The 16,395-nt window shown below is 31.3% G+C and overlaps 1 protein-coding gene across 1 annotated transcript in view; it reads left to right on the plus strand.

The window, feature by feature from the left end:
* The window catches only part of LOC118198699 (tyrosine-protein phosphatase non-receptor type 13-like), a 292,987-nt gene that overhangs the window by 45,477 nt on the left and 231,115 nt on the right, over nucleotides 1–16,395 (plus strand). Inside the window, exons 11-13 of the mRNA XM_085821696.1 lie at nucleotides 8–91; nucleotides 1,276–1,435; nucleotides 9,837–9,981. Coding sequence (XP_085677822.1) covers nucleotides 8–91; nucleotides 1,276–1,435; nucleotides 9,837–9,981 — 389 coding nt within the window. The remainder of the gene's footprint in view (nucleotides 1–7; nucleotides 92–1,275; nucleotides 1,436–9,836; nucleotides 9,982–16,395) is intronic.

Raw genomic sequence — 16,395 nt, forward strand, 5'->3', positions numbered from 1 at the left:
TGATTAGCTCAAGAAGTCTTATCCAGGACCAGAATTTGTGATAAATAAATTAAAACCTCATACTAAAATAATGCCATTTTATTACAACAAGGTAAGAGCTTCAGCAGTTAAATTCTTTCGCTACTTAATTAGTAGAAAAAAGTGTTAAAGCATTTTATTTATATTTTATGTGTGTGTGTATGTATATGTGTATATACACTGGTCATCAAAATTAAAGGATAATGAGAAAAAATATGTTAAGTTAATATATATAATTCACTGTTTGGATAGACCAGTTGTAAATAAATTCAGGAATATCATCATCATGATTGACAATAATCATAACAAAAATTAGTTTGCCATTTTGTCTTTCCTGAAATCAATGGTTTGAATTCCATAACATTGACAATACTTATCACTGATTCAGTTCAGTCTGTGTGTTAAAGGAGGATCTGAAATTTCATATGCAGTTATAGGATATTGCTTTTAAGAATTTTTTTTTCTTAATTTTCATTAAACTAATAAAATACCTTAAATCCATTTTTATTATTGTAATCATGTTATGATGTCCTATTTTAATAGAATTAAGGTGGGAAGGTCATCATAATTAGTTGAACTGAATATATATATGATAAAGAAACTTGGAGTAATCCTTAGATTGCATTATTTAATGAGTGGTTTTAAGGAACTCCTGCATGATATCTGAAATTGCTGTCTAGTGGTTAGTGCTTTTGGTTGTTGTCTAATTTGGCCTTATGTTCAAATCCCGGAGAAGGTGTGAATGTTTGTAGATGTGTAGTGACTCTGTGGCATTTGGGGCATTTGAAATATCCAGGAAGCTAAAAGTCCTCTTGAGTGATTTAGTGGTAGAAAAAAAAAAAGGTACGAGAGACTCCCAGACCGTTGCCTGGGATGTTGTTCATTAAAATTGGGGCAGAACATATATGGCAGGATTACACCTTTATGACCAATGGTGAATTTCTAGTCTCACTTAAACCTTTATCTGTGTATTAAGCTGAATTGTAACTGGGGGGGGGGGAGTATTATTTTTACTTGTATTAATATATGTGCAGTTATGTATTTTTGGAATAATAAAACGATGATAATAGCAGACGATTTGCACTAAGAATCCAAATGCATGATATATTTTGTGTATTTATATATGTTTTAGTTAATGCTAAAGTATAATGTCATAAATTGTTCTTTTATACATATTCGTTAATATTAAATTTACATAATTTAGAGCTTAGTCCATTAAATTGCTATTTCTTACCATCAACATTTTATGTAATTTAGGATTTAAAACCTACATTTACTGTGAGTATTTCATTATTGAATGGGGAAAGTATTGATGTTGAATGTCTACCATCTGTTAATGGAAAACAACTTTATCAAGCTGTAGCAGACCATTTAAAATTGCAAGAGCGTTACTTGTTTGGATTAGCATATGCTCAGGGTCAGTATTATATATATATTTATGTGTGTGTTCTGTTTAAATATTTCATGTTATGAAATTACCATTCAGTATATTAATTTGTTGTTTTTAATTTAATTTATAATTCAGTACCATATATTTTTGATTGTAAGCTACATCTTTTTTCCCACTATAAACATCAAAATGTTGTGTGTTTCACATAGAATTTTCGAAGTTAAAAATTATTCTGAAGTAATTAATTTTTCAAAAAAATTTACTTTAATGTATGCTATTGTAATATATCTGGGTTAATTATTAAAAAAATATTTGCTGTTTGTATTTCAACTCTATATTTCATCTCCTTAGTATCAAAATCTTATTTTCCCCTCTCTGTTGATCAAACTGAAAAGGGACGTATCTTAGTATCAAAGAAATATAGTATTCTCTGTACTGTATGTTCCAAATAAATGTACTGTATTAAGTCTAAAATCCAGACATTCTATAACTAGAACATTCTATTATCCAGATCTCTCATAAAGTTTTTTTCCCCTTTTTCCTCGCACAGTGTAGTAATGGATAATTTGTTACTCAAGCAAAAGCAAGTGTGCTATAAATCAACTTTTGTTCTGATTAGCTGAAATCCCCACCACCACCACCACCACAAATTGTCATTATCTCTGATAATGTTAAATCATCTTTTGTGTTGTTTTGGCTTTAAACTTCTTCAGCCTAGTGAATCTGAGTCGCATATTAATTTTCGGTTTTCTAAAGGTTTCAAAGGCAGTTCTAGGCAATAAGTAAATCCCGAAGACCAATATTTGTTTGGAGTGGAATGTTGCATATACTGGTATCCTTTCATTGGCATAACAGAGAAGTAAGAAAAATAATTGGGTTTTGATTAATTTAAGCTCAGCTAACACTGCAAATTGCACTTTTCCTGAACTTTTTGATGTGATCCAGCTTATTACTCTGTTGAATATGTTATTATTATTGTTCATTTTATGAAAATTAAAGTTTTAGTGGAAAGAAACATCTCTACTCTCCCTCGGAACTTAAAAACTGGAATTTTGGGCATGCAGAAATACAGATATAATATAGCTTTTTTAAAATCAATGTGGCAATAAGACCTTCATAAAATTCCTGAAATATTTTAAAATAAAATCTGCTGTGTAGAGCATCACAAAGTTATGAGAGGTCAGATCTGCAGGTATTTAAAAAAAAAAAAAAAAAATTCCTTGCGTGAATTTAAACAACATAGGCAGAGAAGTATTGTATTAAAAAGAAAGTTTTAGAACACAAAACAAAATTATGTAGACAACTTAAATTGAAAAAAAAAGTTGAAATGGAATGAATATTAATATAAGCTTGTCTTTTCCCACTTCATCATTTTACAAACAACCTTTCGGATTTTTAATTTTATGACTTCTACATGTAATCTTGCTAGATTTATATCAATGATCCTAAAATCCAGAAATTTCCAGAATTGCAGAAGTCGTGACTATTTCAGATCTCGGACTTTGTACTGTATTTATAAATTATTATTTTATTGATTACCCTTATAATTTGTTACATAAGTAAAATGTAGTATTTTATGAATTTTTGAATCTGTTTAATTATTCTTTGAGCATAGTAATACATAAAATTTCACATAAATTTTTTTCTGCATAAATTCTTAAAGGTAACTATTAATACTTTTTTTAATGTTTGTATGTTTCCAAATGATTGCTTGTAGTTGCATGTTTCTTGATCTATTACACCAAGATATTTTACTGTACGTTTATTTACAAGTCATATGCCACCTGGCATGTTTACAAGCGTTATACCTCCTCGAATGTACATGATACACATATTCTGCTACCTGGCATGTAAATTGATACATCACACTAGTTTTATGCCGCCTAGCAGATACGATGCAATTATATCAATTAGCGGTAATCACCCAACATTTTTGGCATGACTGCTCTCTTTACGTTCTATAACGCAACTAACTCTTTGTGCAGTGCGCCCTCTGGCTACAAATTACCGCAATCACCGAGGGGGCCAAAACATCCCCCCTGATGAATTACATTCATCTTAATACAATCTTCAATATGCAAACAAGTAAATGAAACATACAAAATATTACACTTACCAATCTTCTAGTTTATTGTATTGAAAAGTTAATTATAAGGGTTAAACTAAAACAAACAAATAAAATTATTAGTACAATAAGAAATATATAAAAAAAAATAATAAAATGTATTCAATATGAACCAAACACTTAAAAGTTAATGTTCTTCAACTGGTAAAAGACACAGTTTGGGAATAGGCCGTTTTATGTCCCCATGCACTGTTTTTAGTCTTACCACTGGGACATTATTGTCTCTTGCAGAAAACACTTCTATCACTCGCCCGAGTTTCCAACGTAATGAAGGCATATATTATCTTCTTTAATGAGAACCAAGTCATTTAGACGAATATTTCTGCTAGGCTGTCTCCATTTGCTGTGTTGCTGTAGTTGGCACAGGTACTCTTTAGACCATTGCTTCCAAAACCCTTGGAACATCTTTTGTGTTAGTTACCATCTCTGCAATGGAGAAACTTGTATTTCGGTTAAATCTTGTTCTGGAACAGCTGTTAAAGGAGTCCCTATAATACAGTGTCCAGGAGTCAAAGCTGTCAAATCATTGGGATCACTGGAGCCTGGTGTTATTGGCCTCGAATTTAAGCATGCTTTAATTTGTGAAATTAGAGTTCGAAATGCTTCTAATTCTAAAGTCAAAATTTGAGTTCCAACACATTTCTTTAGATGCAGCTTCATAGATCTAACAGCTGTCTTCCATATACCACCATGATGTGTAGCAGCTGGTGTGTTGAATATCCACCTTATGTTTTCATTTGATAACCACCTTTGAAATTCTGAGTTTGACTGGATAGATGAAACTGCTTCCTTGAGGATTTTATTTGAACCTATAAAATTAGTTCCACAATCACTTTTTATTGAGGTTTTCGTCTCCTCGAAGCAAATTGTTTTAGAGCAGCTTAGAGAATGCTTCACTTGATAAGTCGCTAACAATCCCTAAATGGATAGCCTTTGTAGGTAAACAAACGAAAATACGGACATAACATTTAATTGGTCTTATACCTCTTCCCTTTTTCATTTTCACAGCAAATGGGCCGGCGTAATCAATGCCAACCTTTGAAAAGGTTCTACTTGGAATCACTCTACTTGCAGGTAATTCTTCCATTAATTGAGTAGATGTTGCTGCTCGTACTCTGCAACATTTTATGCATTTCTAAGTGCATTTTTTTTATTTCATTCCTTGAACTTATTATCCAGTATTTCTGTCTTATTGCAGATAACATTAAATGCAACCCTCCGTGTAAATGTTTTTCGTGATAATTCTGTATTAATATCTTAGAAAGTGATTATTATTTGGCAATATAATGGGATGTTTACTTTCTCTTGTAATTTCTGCATTCATTAATCTACCCCCTACTCTTAAAATTTTGTTTTCATCTAGAAATGGATTACGTTTGCTTTTAGTTTTAATTGGTTGTCCTGTCTTTAAAGCCTTGATTTCTCTTGAAAATTCATTAAGTTGAACATTTCTTATAATAAATTCTGAAGCCTTCCATAACTCCTATTATGAAAGTTATGGAACATTCCTATAGGCGGTAAGCACACCAGATTGCTTTTAACTAGCAGATTTACAGTTGTTCACGAAGCACAGAATATAAGCCATTATTTCCAGAACTTTGTTTAAATTTCCATATAGTTCAAGATTTAGTAACGGTTCTGTAGATTCCACAAGTGTTTTCAAAGTAACACATTTTTGTTCTTCACTAACGTTTTGAAAGTCAGCTTCGGTATTCATTTCGGTGACGTCGAATATCTACTTCTGAAAGCCAAGGTGGCCCAGAAAACCAATCGTTATCATTAATTAGAGCTTCAGCATTTATCTCCCTTGTAAGTTTATCAGCAGGGTTGGTCTTCCCACTGCAAAAGTACCAATAGTTTAAATTTGTTTTCTCCTTGATCTCTAGCACACGATTTCTAACAAATTGTTTCCATACGCTGGCGGATCCCTTGATCCGTGAATGCAAATTTGGGAATCAGTCCAGTAAAATATATTTCCCTTATCCAACTGTGAAAATATCCATTGCAAGTTCGAACCTAATCTTGCAGAAATTAATGTGCCCAAAATTTCAAGCCTAGGGAGTGTTACCTATTTTAATGGAGCTAAACGGGATTTTGACATTATGAAACTTGTTTTACATTTATTTTTCTTCTCAAATCTAAAATATGCTACAGCACCATAACACTTGGGATTGGCATCCTCAAATCTAAAATATGCTACAGCACCATAACACTTGGGATTGGCATCAGAAAATATGTGAACTTCTAATAAACTTCCAACACATATCACTGAAGTACTGTCTGGGAATTTTGGAAAACTTTATTTTTTCAACTTCTTTTAACCATTCCTGAAATATGAATTCTGTATCAAGGAGAACATTATTGTCCCATTGAAAACCTTTATGTTCTTTGAAGTACCTTGAGAGTTATGCGTAGCGGTGGATGTAGAACCGATGTTCTCTATTACAGAAGTATAAATTGCACTAAGTTGAAAAAATTAACATAAGATTTAATCAGTGACTTTCTATCCTAAAGATTTAACAACATAGATGAATGTATTGTGTCAGACTATGACACATTAATGAACTTATACGATGGATAACATACGAATGTATTAGACTGGTACAATATGATTTGATCCTGCTTAACAGTCCTTTTCATATAGGCAGGTATTTGGCGATGTAGAATGATAATCCAGAATGCTTGAGTGTATTCTTATTTCCACTGTACTGTTCCTTGTTAGGACTCTATGACTCATGTTTCTGCACCACGCTTGAGAGAACCACAGCTGCTGGCCACGTCGGCAAACAACATCAGGTAGGCATAGCGCAAAGGTCAGACTTCAGCACCATCAGAATCAGGAAGACACTCTACTCTTTCTCTCTTCATCTCTCTCCTTCGGGAGGAACCTTCCGCAGAGTTATATATCTTGCCTTTTCTGCTCAGCACAGTTATGAACAGGAGAAATGCAAATTTTTATTTCTAACAGCTACAAAAATCAGTAATTGGTAAAAATCGGTAAACTGAGTGAAACTATGCTGTTTATATGACAAACTTCACAAGTTCCAGATTTTAATCACTATATACATATCATTCACTTTAGTATATAATAAGTGAATGATAGCAGTATTAGTTAATATATAATAATTAAATCAAAATTTAAAAAGTATTATTGACAATGCATTAAGAATGACATGATTAGCATCAAGAAAAATACCAGAGAGGCATAAACTTTGTAAAAGGCTAAGGAAAATCAAAGAAAATTCTTTGTTATTCACAATTTCTACAGATATAGAATGAAATCAGAACCTTTTATTAACTTGAGCATTTGGAATTTTAATATGGTTTTACACAGCAAAGGTGGGGATCCGAAAAATATATTTTGAGGTAAAGATGAAGTAACACGAAATAAACACTTTCTTGCTATTCTTCTTGTTTAGCATAACTATGAAAACAGAGAGGAGTTCCAGCTATCAGAAATATGATATCCAAAGTTCTGCTTATGTGGATTATTTATTATTTCTATGTTATCCAAAATTAATGCTCCTTTTGTATGATTCCAGTTTTTTGCTTTGATTAAAATAATATGAAGATATTATATTTTACAATGCATACTTTTAAAAAGTTGTTAATTTAATCTAGATTAATCTGTACAACACAGAACCATACCATTTTTGTGCGAGTCAGGCACTTGCTAGTAAAAGGGCACAAGTACTTCATAAATAAAGACTTGAAAAGTAATAAAAATATTTAGGAGAAGCAATTGTAAGATTAGTTTCAGGTTTTAAAATCTGATCGCGTGGCTGTGGTGCTGTACAGGTGGCATATGAATTAAAATCAGAAACGATTTCAAACTGTAAAGTGCCAGAAAGGTATTAATACATATTTTATAATTAATTTTATTATTAGATAGTAATTAAAGAAACATTCTCTTAGTATACTTTAAATTGAAGAGAAGTAGATTATACGATTTCTCCAACATAAAAATTAGCTTTGTATTTTCTTTTAGCGCAGTAAATATAAAAACGCATTTATGTCTTTCATTTTAGAATATATGCTATTAAAACTGAATTTCATCTATTTAGTTTAGTTCAAATGGAAACTGGCTGTATTTATGATAGTAAAAGTAATTTCACATCGTAACTCTCTAGGAAAAAAGAGCATATTTTATATTGTACTAGCAGCTTCGATGCCAGCCTTCGTCTGGCTTTTAAATGTACCGGAAAAATGGCTGAAGGGAACACCAAACGTTAAATTTAAAAACTGCTTAGAATTTTACTTTGCAGAACATTTTCATAAAAAAAAGTTATTATGTATAACAAAATTACAATAAAATAAGCAATATCTCTTAATACAAATATTAATTATACTAATAAATAAATTAACCAACTTCCCTTTGCAAAATCTTAAGAACTCAAATGGTATAAAGGAGGTTAAGAAGTTTGTTTCCTAAAAAAAATCACTCAAAACTTTTCAATGTCTTACAAATAGTGAAATAAGCAAAAAATAACATGAAAGAAACTCAAAAAACAAAAAATTCCGTGCAGAATTTTACTCTGCAGAGCAACTGTATCAAAAAAATCAATAAAAATGTATTATATATATAAAAAAAAGACAATGAAATACACCAATCTCTTAAAAACAGTGACATAAGAAATATGATGAAAAATTGTTGCCAAACCCATATTTCTAAAAGAATGAAACTATTCAAAATGATGCAGTTTCATCAACAATCTATCAACAACAATAAGAAAGGAAAATTGTTGCCAAAATCACATTTTTAAAGATGTGAGATGTGAGAAGTGTACTTGGAAGCTTCATTTAAATTTTATTATCATTTTTCCAAAATTCTTTTTGTAAAAGCAGTCGCAAGGATAAAAGTTTAACGTGTCCAAAAATCAAAGAAAAATAAACTTTTTTTTATAAAAAATCCCGTTGAAAAGGTGTTAAGCTCACTTTGTTAAATAAATTCGTATTTAATCGATTTATTGAAACACGAAATTTATTTTAAGTTCGTAAAATAGCTAAGTGCCTACGTTTCATGACAATGTGAAAATGGAGTGTGTACAGTAAAATTTTGCTTTCCTATAGCCCATTATGTTTCAAAGTGATGCGATTTCGTCACAAAACATAAAATAAAAAAAATTTCTAATTCGAATTTCAAAAAAATCGCTTCGAGGTGCACTGGCGATTGTCTAGATGCACCTATGTACCAAATTTTGTAGCCGTGGGTCTATTAGCTTACATGCAGCGTGAACAAAAGACACACACACACACAGACTCTTTCTTTTATTATATGTAGAGATTACAGCTGAAAAGTGATTTAATTTTTCAAGTACATAAATTTACAACTTTTATTAAAATAATAAAATATAAAATTCCTTCTGTTATATTAAAAGTAATATTTGTTTGTCCTACAGTAAAAGGCAGCACAATTACCTGGAGTTTTCAAATACTTCTAATGATTCTCCAGATCTATTAGCTTTCTGCTGTAAGAAAATTTCTGATAGAAATTTGTTTTAATATGGCAAAAAACGTGTGTCTAAATAAAAGAGAATTTCATGAAGTTACATTTCCCCTTAAAACCAGTTTGTCTTCTGCTGGATGCTTGTAAAGATTTTAATGTAACAAATCGATGTTTTAGAATATACGAATTTCCAAGTTACCACTGTGGAATTTTTTAAATTCATTTGTGAAAGATTCCTCTCTTAATTTTCCACTATTCAGAAACTAATATCTTTTCATTGTCCATTTCTGCAAATGATACATCAAAGCAAAATTTGATGCGATTAGGTTAGATAATTAATCTAGACGTAATTAGAAGGTTAGATGTAATTTTTAAATTCTTAATAATTCACTCATTTAAAATAAAAATATTATATGTGGCTTAAATGTAGATTTTGAATTATAGTAATTTTCATAATATTTATAAAATTTTCTGCAATGGATTAAATTCCCTTAAAATACAGTTTTAAATTTAATTTTCTTTATAAAATGAAATAACTTCTACTTTTGGGCACAAACTAGTATTAATTCACATCTATTACCATGTTGTATCATGGTCACAAATGTAATGAGATGAAAATGTAACATTGGAACATCACTGTAACGTCACAACTAAGTGTGCTATATGGGTGGTTTCATTTTAAAACGAATTAGGTTGTTTAATGATATAAAATATATGTGTCACACATTCTTGTATATGTTAAACAGAATTATTTTTCCAGTTTTCAATAATTTAAAAGTTCAGAATATATGTATATCTAGTTCTGTTAAGATTTATTCTTGCTGCTTTTAATCATGCATTTGAAAATTTATTTAAAGGTGGTGAATATATCTTCATTGAGCGAAAACAGCGACTTGTTGATGTGTTACAGCTTTGTGCTACAAGCTCCACTCTTGTTTCTGCAGATTTAATTCATCTGTTTTTTAAAGTGAAATTTTATGTGGATGATGTTCATCTGCTAAGGTATTAATTTACCTTGACATGTTAAAAAGAAGCATGATTTCTGTATGTTATATATAAACAAGTGTAATAGAATCTTGATTATTGGAGCTGTGATTAATTTAATTTTGCATAAATTTTGTATAATATATATATATATACAGAGTTGCGAACTCTCCCGATTTAGGCGGGAGACTCCCGATTTTCTTAAAATTTCTCACGATTTTTATGCAACTTGGCTTAATACTTTGTTATATGTATAAAAAAAGTGCTTTTGAACGTCTGAAAGCAATTGAATTTTCTCTACATTATATCTAAAACAAAACCTTGCAAATCAGATAACTTCTGCTTTGTGAGTGAGAGCATTATACGTATCCAGAAACGTCATTCTCCAGTTCTCCAATGGGCTTCGAGCTCCACTGCGTGTCAGCTGGCATATATTAGCCAATGAGGACAAAGCAAGTTGTTATTTGGACGTTCTTTTTAGTTATTTCGTTCATTTTGTCCTGAGTTGTGCGAGTACACGTGCCTTAGGGAAATAGTTTTAGAAATTATCATCTTTTGTTACGTCTGCGAGAAAGGTGAAATACTCGTGTACGTTTCAAAAATCGTACACAGTTGACTTTCCTTCCATTATTTCCTCAAGGAAATGTAATAAATTTGCGATGTGTACCGCCTGTCGTTGCGATTTTTCGATTTCGTATGTTGGAAGGGCGGATGTTCTCAAACACGTGCATACACAAAAACACATGGATAACATGAGTTGTTTTGAAAAAAAAACGAAAAATTAAATTTTTCTTCGGAAACAAAGGACCAAAAAGTTATTAATGCAGAATGTCTGTTCTCTGCCTTTTTACTGGAGCACAACCTGCCACTGAAGGCATCGGATCACGCTGCAGCTTTATTTAGAAAAATGTTTCCCGATAGTGAAATCGCTAAGAAATACTCAAGGTGCAAGAATCAAAACAGGTGCAATTGTTAAAGAAATGGGTTTGAAAAATAAATCTTCAGTTATTGATTGCATTAAAACAGCTCCGTTTCTGCCTCTCTACTGATGGAAGCAATAATACCGATTCAAAACTGTATCCAATTGTTGTTTCTTTTTTTGATCCAGAGTCTTCAGAAATTGAGTGCAGTTTACTTTATGTTCCCACTTTAGAAGGACATTTGACAGGCTTTAATATAGCGCAGTTAATTATTAAAACTTTAAAAGAAAACTGCAGGCACTCTGGATAATTGCTTAGCACTTGGTGCCGATAATGCACCAGTATTGGTAGGCTTGGAAGGCTGGTGTTGCAGGCATCTTAAGAAAGGAAAATTCAGATTATGAGGTGCACCTGTCACCTCTTAAATTTAGCAGCTGAAAAAGGGGCAACTTCTTTACCAATAAATGTGGATGAACACATTGTTGATATTTATTATTATCTTGAAAGGAGTTCTAAAAGGAAGGAAAAATTGAAACAGTTCCAACAGCTGCATAACAGCAGTTTACAATTAGAAAACTTGGATGAAGTTATAAAATCAGCTACGATTGACACCCAGTGGAGTTTAATTGCTTAGCACTTGGTGCCGATAATGCACCAGTATTGGTAGGCTTGGAAGGCTGGTGTTGCAGGCATCTTAAGAAAGGAAAATTCAGATTATGAGGTGCACCTGTCACCTCTTAAATTTAGCAGCTGAAAAAGGGGCAACTTCTTTACCAATAAATGTGGATGAACACATTGTTGATATTTATTATTATCTTGAAAGGAGTTCTAAAAGGAAGGAAAAATTGAAACAGTTCCAACAGCTGCATAACAGCAGTTTACAATTAGAAAACTTGGATGAAGTTATAAAATCAGCTACGATTGACACCCAGTGGAGTTTAATTGCAAAACTGAAAGGTGCTGATGGAATTTTAAAATATAGTGAACTGTCTAGAATTGTGTTGGCCATCTTGACAGTTCCCTATAGTAATGCAGAGTGTGAGAGGATCCTCAGTGTTGTTGCGAACACGAGGACTAAATTTAGATCTAATATTAGAGATGGCACATTAGAAAAACTTTTATTAACGAAAGCAGGCCTACGTGGCAATTGCTGTGAACACAATGATGAAGTTTCTTTCTTAAAGAAAGCAAAATCTGCCACTGTTTATAACATTTGTACGAAAACTGATTAAAGTGTCTTTTTTTTTTTTTTTTTAAACGATGCGTGTAGTAAAAATTTTTTTATGTGTAAGGTATTTTTGTGTTGCTTGCATTTAAGAATTATTTACTACTTAAAGTTCATTCATTATTAAAAACTATATTTTTATCATTTAAAAAGTCTTTTTAACATTGTGAAAAATCTCCTGATTTCTTAAAAAAATCTCCTGATTTTTGAGTGTCATAGGTTGGCAAGTATGTATATATATATAATGGAAGAAAGGCAAACTAAACATAACTGTAAGGTCATGAATTTTGCGCATTGAGCTGCAAAATTTGAAATAATATTTAAAAATAAATTCTTCAAGCTATTGCCTATGAGCTAACGTGATACTGTGGTTCCTTTGTAAAGTAGTTTAAACACAAAGTAAAGATCCATTTGTAATTCATAAAGTAAAAACACAATATGTATGAAATACTAATAAAGAAAATTAGAAAAAAGGTGAAAGCTTAACTTGATTCAAACTTAAAAGTTAATATGCACGTAGAATAAAGTTTAAACTATCACAAAACATATTAGAAAAAATACTACAAAGACATCATGTTAAAAAAAAAAATAACAAAGCAGCGGTAAATGGAAAATTAGCCTAAATCGAATATCACCATGATTCTTAAATGCTTTGCTACAATTACTGTATAAGGTATTTCCACCCTTCTTTAAGCCATGCCTCCGTGGTGTAGTTGGAAGCATATTTGATGTGTATTCGAGAGGTCCAGGGTCCAAGGGGATTGTGCATTTTTCAGGTCTTCTGCTTCAAAACACCGAATGATTCTACAAGTTGTGTCCGAAGTAAAAGGATTTAGCACTTAGGTCCCTCAATTCTCAGTCGCCCTTTAAAAGGGGGAATATGTAAGGTATTTTCTCCCTCTCTTTCCATATGTTGTGGTGTAATTGGAAACATACTTGATGGGTATTTAAGAGGTCTAGAGTTAGAGTCCTGGTTAGGATATTGCACATTTTTCATGTCTCCTGCTCCAAAAGAACCTAATGACTGTACAGTTGCGCCCGAACTAAAAGGTGATGGATGATAATTCATCTCTCCCAAGATTTGGCGATTGGGCCCCTTAATTCCCAGTCACCCTTTAACCCTCTAAGCTAGAATCTTTTTTGCGATATCTGTAAGAACGTATATATACCAGGGTTGCCACGCTACCTGGAAAACCGGGAAAAGTCAGGGAATTCGAAAATTGACCAAAAAATTCAGGGAAAAGTCAGGGAATTTAAGTATTTTTGTCAAAATCTGGAAAAGTCAGGGAAGTTCATACAACGATCCCGCAAAAAAAAGCGATTTTTGCGCCGACGTCGGAAGAGATAACTTTTTTGGCGAATTGCCTATCACGTGAGTGTCTGCTGGCATAGAGCCAATTTTCGCAGCTCCAATTTGATTGCCTTTTAGAAAGGCAAAGCAAGTTTCCCGCAACTTTTGGCATATTTTATACGTGCATATTAAAATATGTCAAAGAAATTAATGCAATATATCGAAAGAAAACAAATCCAGGTATGAAATGCCAGGAGAGTTTTTACATTAAAATCAAAAAAATAATTTGTTCTCATAGTAGTTTTGGGAAATTTGTGCTCTCTTAGTGAAAACCCTGGCTGCTCAGTGGGTTAAAAGGGAAAAAGGGAAAGTATTTCTTCCCTCCTTTTATGCATGCCTTCATAGTGGAATTGGAAACATGCCCAACGCTTATTCGAGGGGTTTAGTGTTTGAGTCTCAGTGAGGGCATTTCTCATTTTTCATGTTCCCTGCACCAGACTCTACAACTGTATTAACTGAATTTCTTAGCAAAATTTCTGATACAAATGGTCTCAATTTACTTTACATTTTCACACCAAACACTAGGAAGACATATACATACTGATGCTTGATGCTGATTTGGATGCAAAACACTGATAATTACATGTTTTGCATTTTTTTATTACATTTAAAAATTGTTTTATTACATTTTTGCTTATAAACAGAAATTCTTTAAGCATTATGTTTAAGGAAGTTTAGTGATAAGATTTTGCATTTTTTATTATTTTATATTTAATTGTTGAGACAAATTTTTAATCTTAAAATTATGTGATATAAAAAATGTCATTAAAGGATACGATACCAAAATAAATATTTACCTACATTTTTTTTAAATGTAAAATTAATTGAAAGGAGACTTAAAATTTATTCTTTTCCATGCAAATTGAGAACTGTTTTATATCCATGTTTTTAAATCAAAATAGCTGTTGCTCTTCATTTTTGACAACTATTTAGTTATCTTATTCCATATGTCTTTGATTAATTAGGTTAAATGAAATTATTTGAAGCACATGGCAGTTCTGTGACTAAAGGAAGGACTTTTTAAGAGAAACTGGCTTGTATTCATATTAAACATGTGAAAAATCGCCAAAAAACACCACACAGCCAACCCATTCACCTGGGCTTAAACACAGGTCAAATTACAATATTCAGCAGTTTTAATCCCTCAGCTGCTGGCAGTGCCTTCTTTAAATCAGATTTTGTTATATGTATTGTAGGAAGAATGATTTACAATATTGATTTTCTATATTTTTCAGTGTCTTTTAATGAAATTTATTTCAATCTCTTTAAAATTGTTTTATTATTGCTACTTTTTTTTATCCCAAAGGGCATTATTATTAACAATTATAAACAAAATTAACGTTATTATTAACAAAATTAATTAATTAATTTCGTTTGGGCATTTTGCATTGAAATTTTACATGTCCGTTTCACTTTTCAAATTGTTGCCACCAAATATTATTGCCCTGTGTTATATTTAAAGAATCTGCATAAATATGTGTATGTGATAAAACAACAGTACCTAGAGCCATGAAATTTTGAATAACATAATGGTCCATCGAATATGGGAAGCCCTAATTTGGAATTGGTTTTGTTATCGATTTCATATTTTGTAACAATTTAAGGAATTTTTTGTTAACAAACTCAATGATTTAAAAGTGAGTAATGGCAACACTGTAAAGGAAAAAGAAAATTTTTTTTAAATTTCCAGCATGCAAGACTTTGTATCAGAAATTCTTAAGATATGCTCTTTTAAATATTTTGTGATATTGCTGTTGAATTGAATTTTATGGTTTAAGTGCAAAGAACATGATATTTAATATAAGGTAACACACAAAATGTTAGAGAAACACCCCTTTGGGTGTTATGTTAAAATCTGAAAGCTTTCAGATTTTTTTTTTTTTTTTTTTTTTTTAAATATCAGTTCTAAAAAATTTCTCAAATTTTTTCTGTTCTCTTCCTACTGATTATCTTTTCTTCTGTTATTTTATTCCTCTGAATCTTTTATCTAATCATCTGATACATAGAAAATGCCGAAATTTTTAAATTATGGAGTTCAGTACAATACAGAAATTTTGTTTATATCTTTACAATGTCACCTTCCTATTCTCCTCATAATTACCTCTTTTTGGGGGGAGGGGTATATTTTTAAATTTGTATTTTTACTTCCTTGTATGAAGTAAAAAGGAAATATTATAATAGCAAAAAATTTCAGGTATCATATCTCAATGAAAATATCCATTTTGACCGCTATCAAATGCAATTTAACGATGTTTTCGTGTGACATCTGTATGTAAGGACAGAATAAAGGACTCTTTTCTCCCCAAAAAATTATAAAACTGATTTAAAATGAATTCTGAATAGAACTTTTTGTGGCGTCTGTGCGTACATACGTATCTCGTATAACTCAAAAACGAGTAGCCTCAGAATGTTGAAATTTTGTATATAGGATTGCTATAACATGCAGATGTGCATCTTGTATTTTGACTGCATCAAATGTATATAAATATATGTATATATGTAATAATAGAATTCCATAGTCAAGAATACACTTAAAATTCTAACTGTATGTTCTTTTCATTACTTGGATATTTCAAATTTTTAATACTTTCAATATTTTGGTTATCTGGGGTAACTTTACCCTTTCTAATTTCATAACCTGGAAGATTGATTTTATCTTTGGCAAAGACACATTTACTCTGGTTCAATTTAATACCTTCTTGAATAAATATTTCAAATAATATTCTCAAATCCTTTAGATGTTGTTCTTTGGAGGAAGAGTAAACAATTATGTCATCAAAATAACTACAAGCAAATTGGATTTTATTTTTAGTGAGGATGCGTTTAATAACTCTGTTAAAGATAGCCGGTGCATTTTTGAAGCCAAAAGGGAGTCTTAGCCATTCATACAGTCCAAAATTTGTAATAAAAGCCAATTTTTCGGTGTCATCAGGGTG

The sequence above is a fragment of the Stegodyphus dumicola genome, chromosome 8 (assembly GCF_044657685.1).
Source record: "Stegodyphus dumicola isolate Sdum_Otavi_A_Nest chromosome 8, ASM4465768v1".
NCBI classification, from domain to species: domain Eukaryota; kingdom Metazoa; phylum Arthropoda; class Arachnida; order Araneae; family Eresidae; genus Stegodyphus; species Stegodyphus dumicola.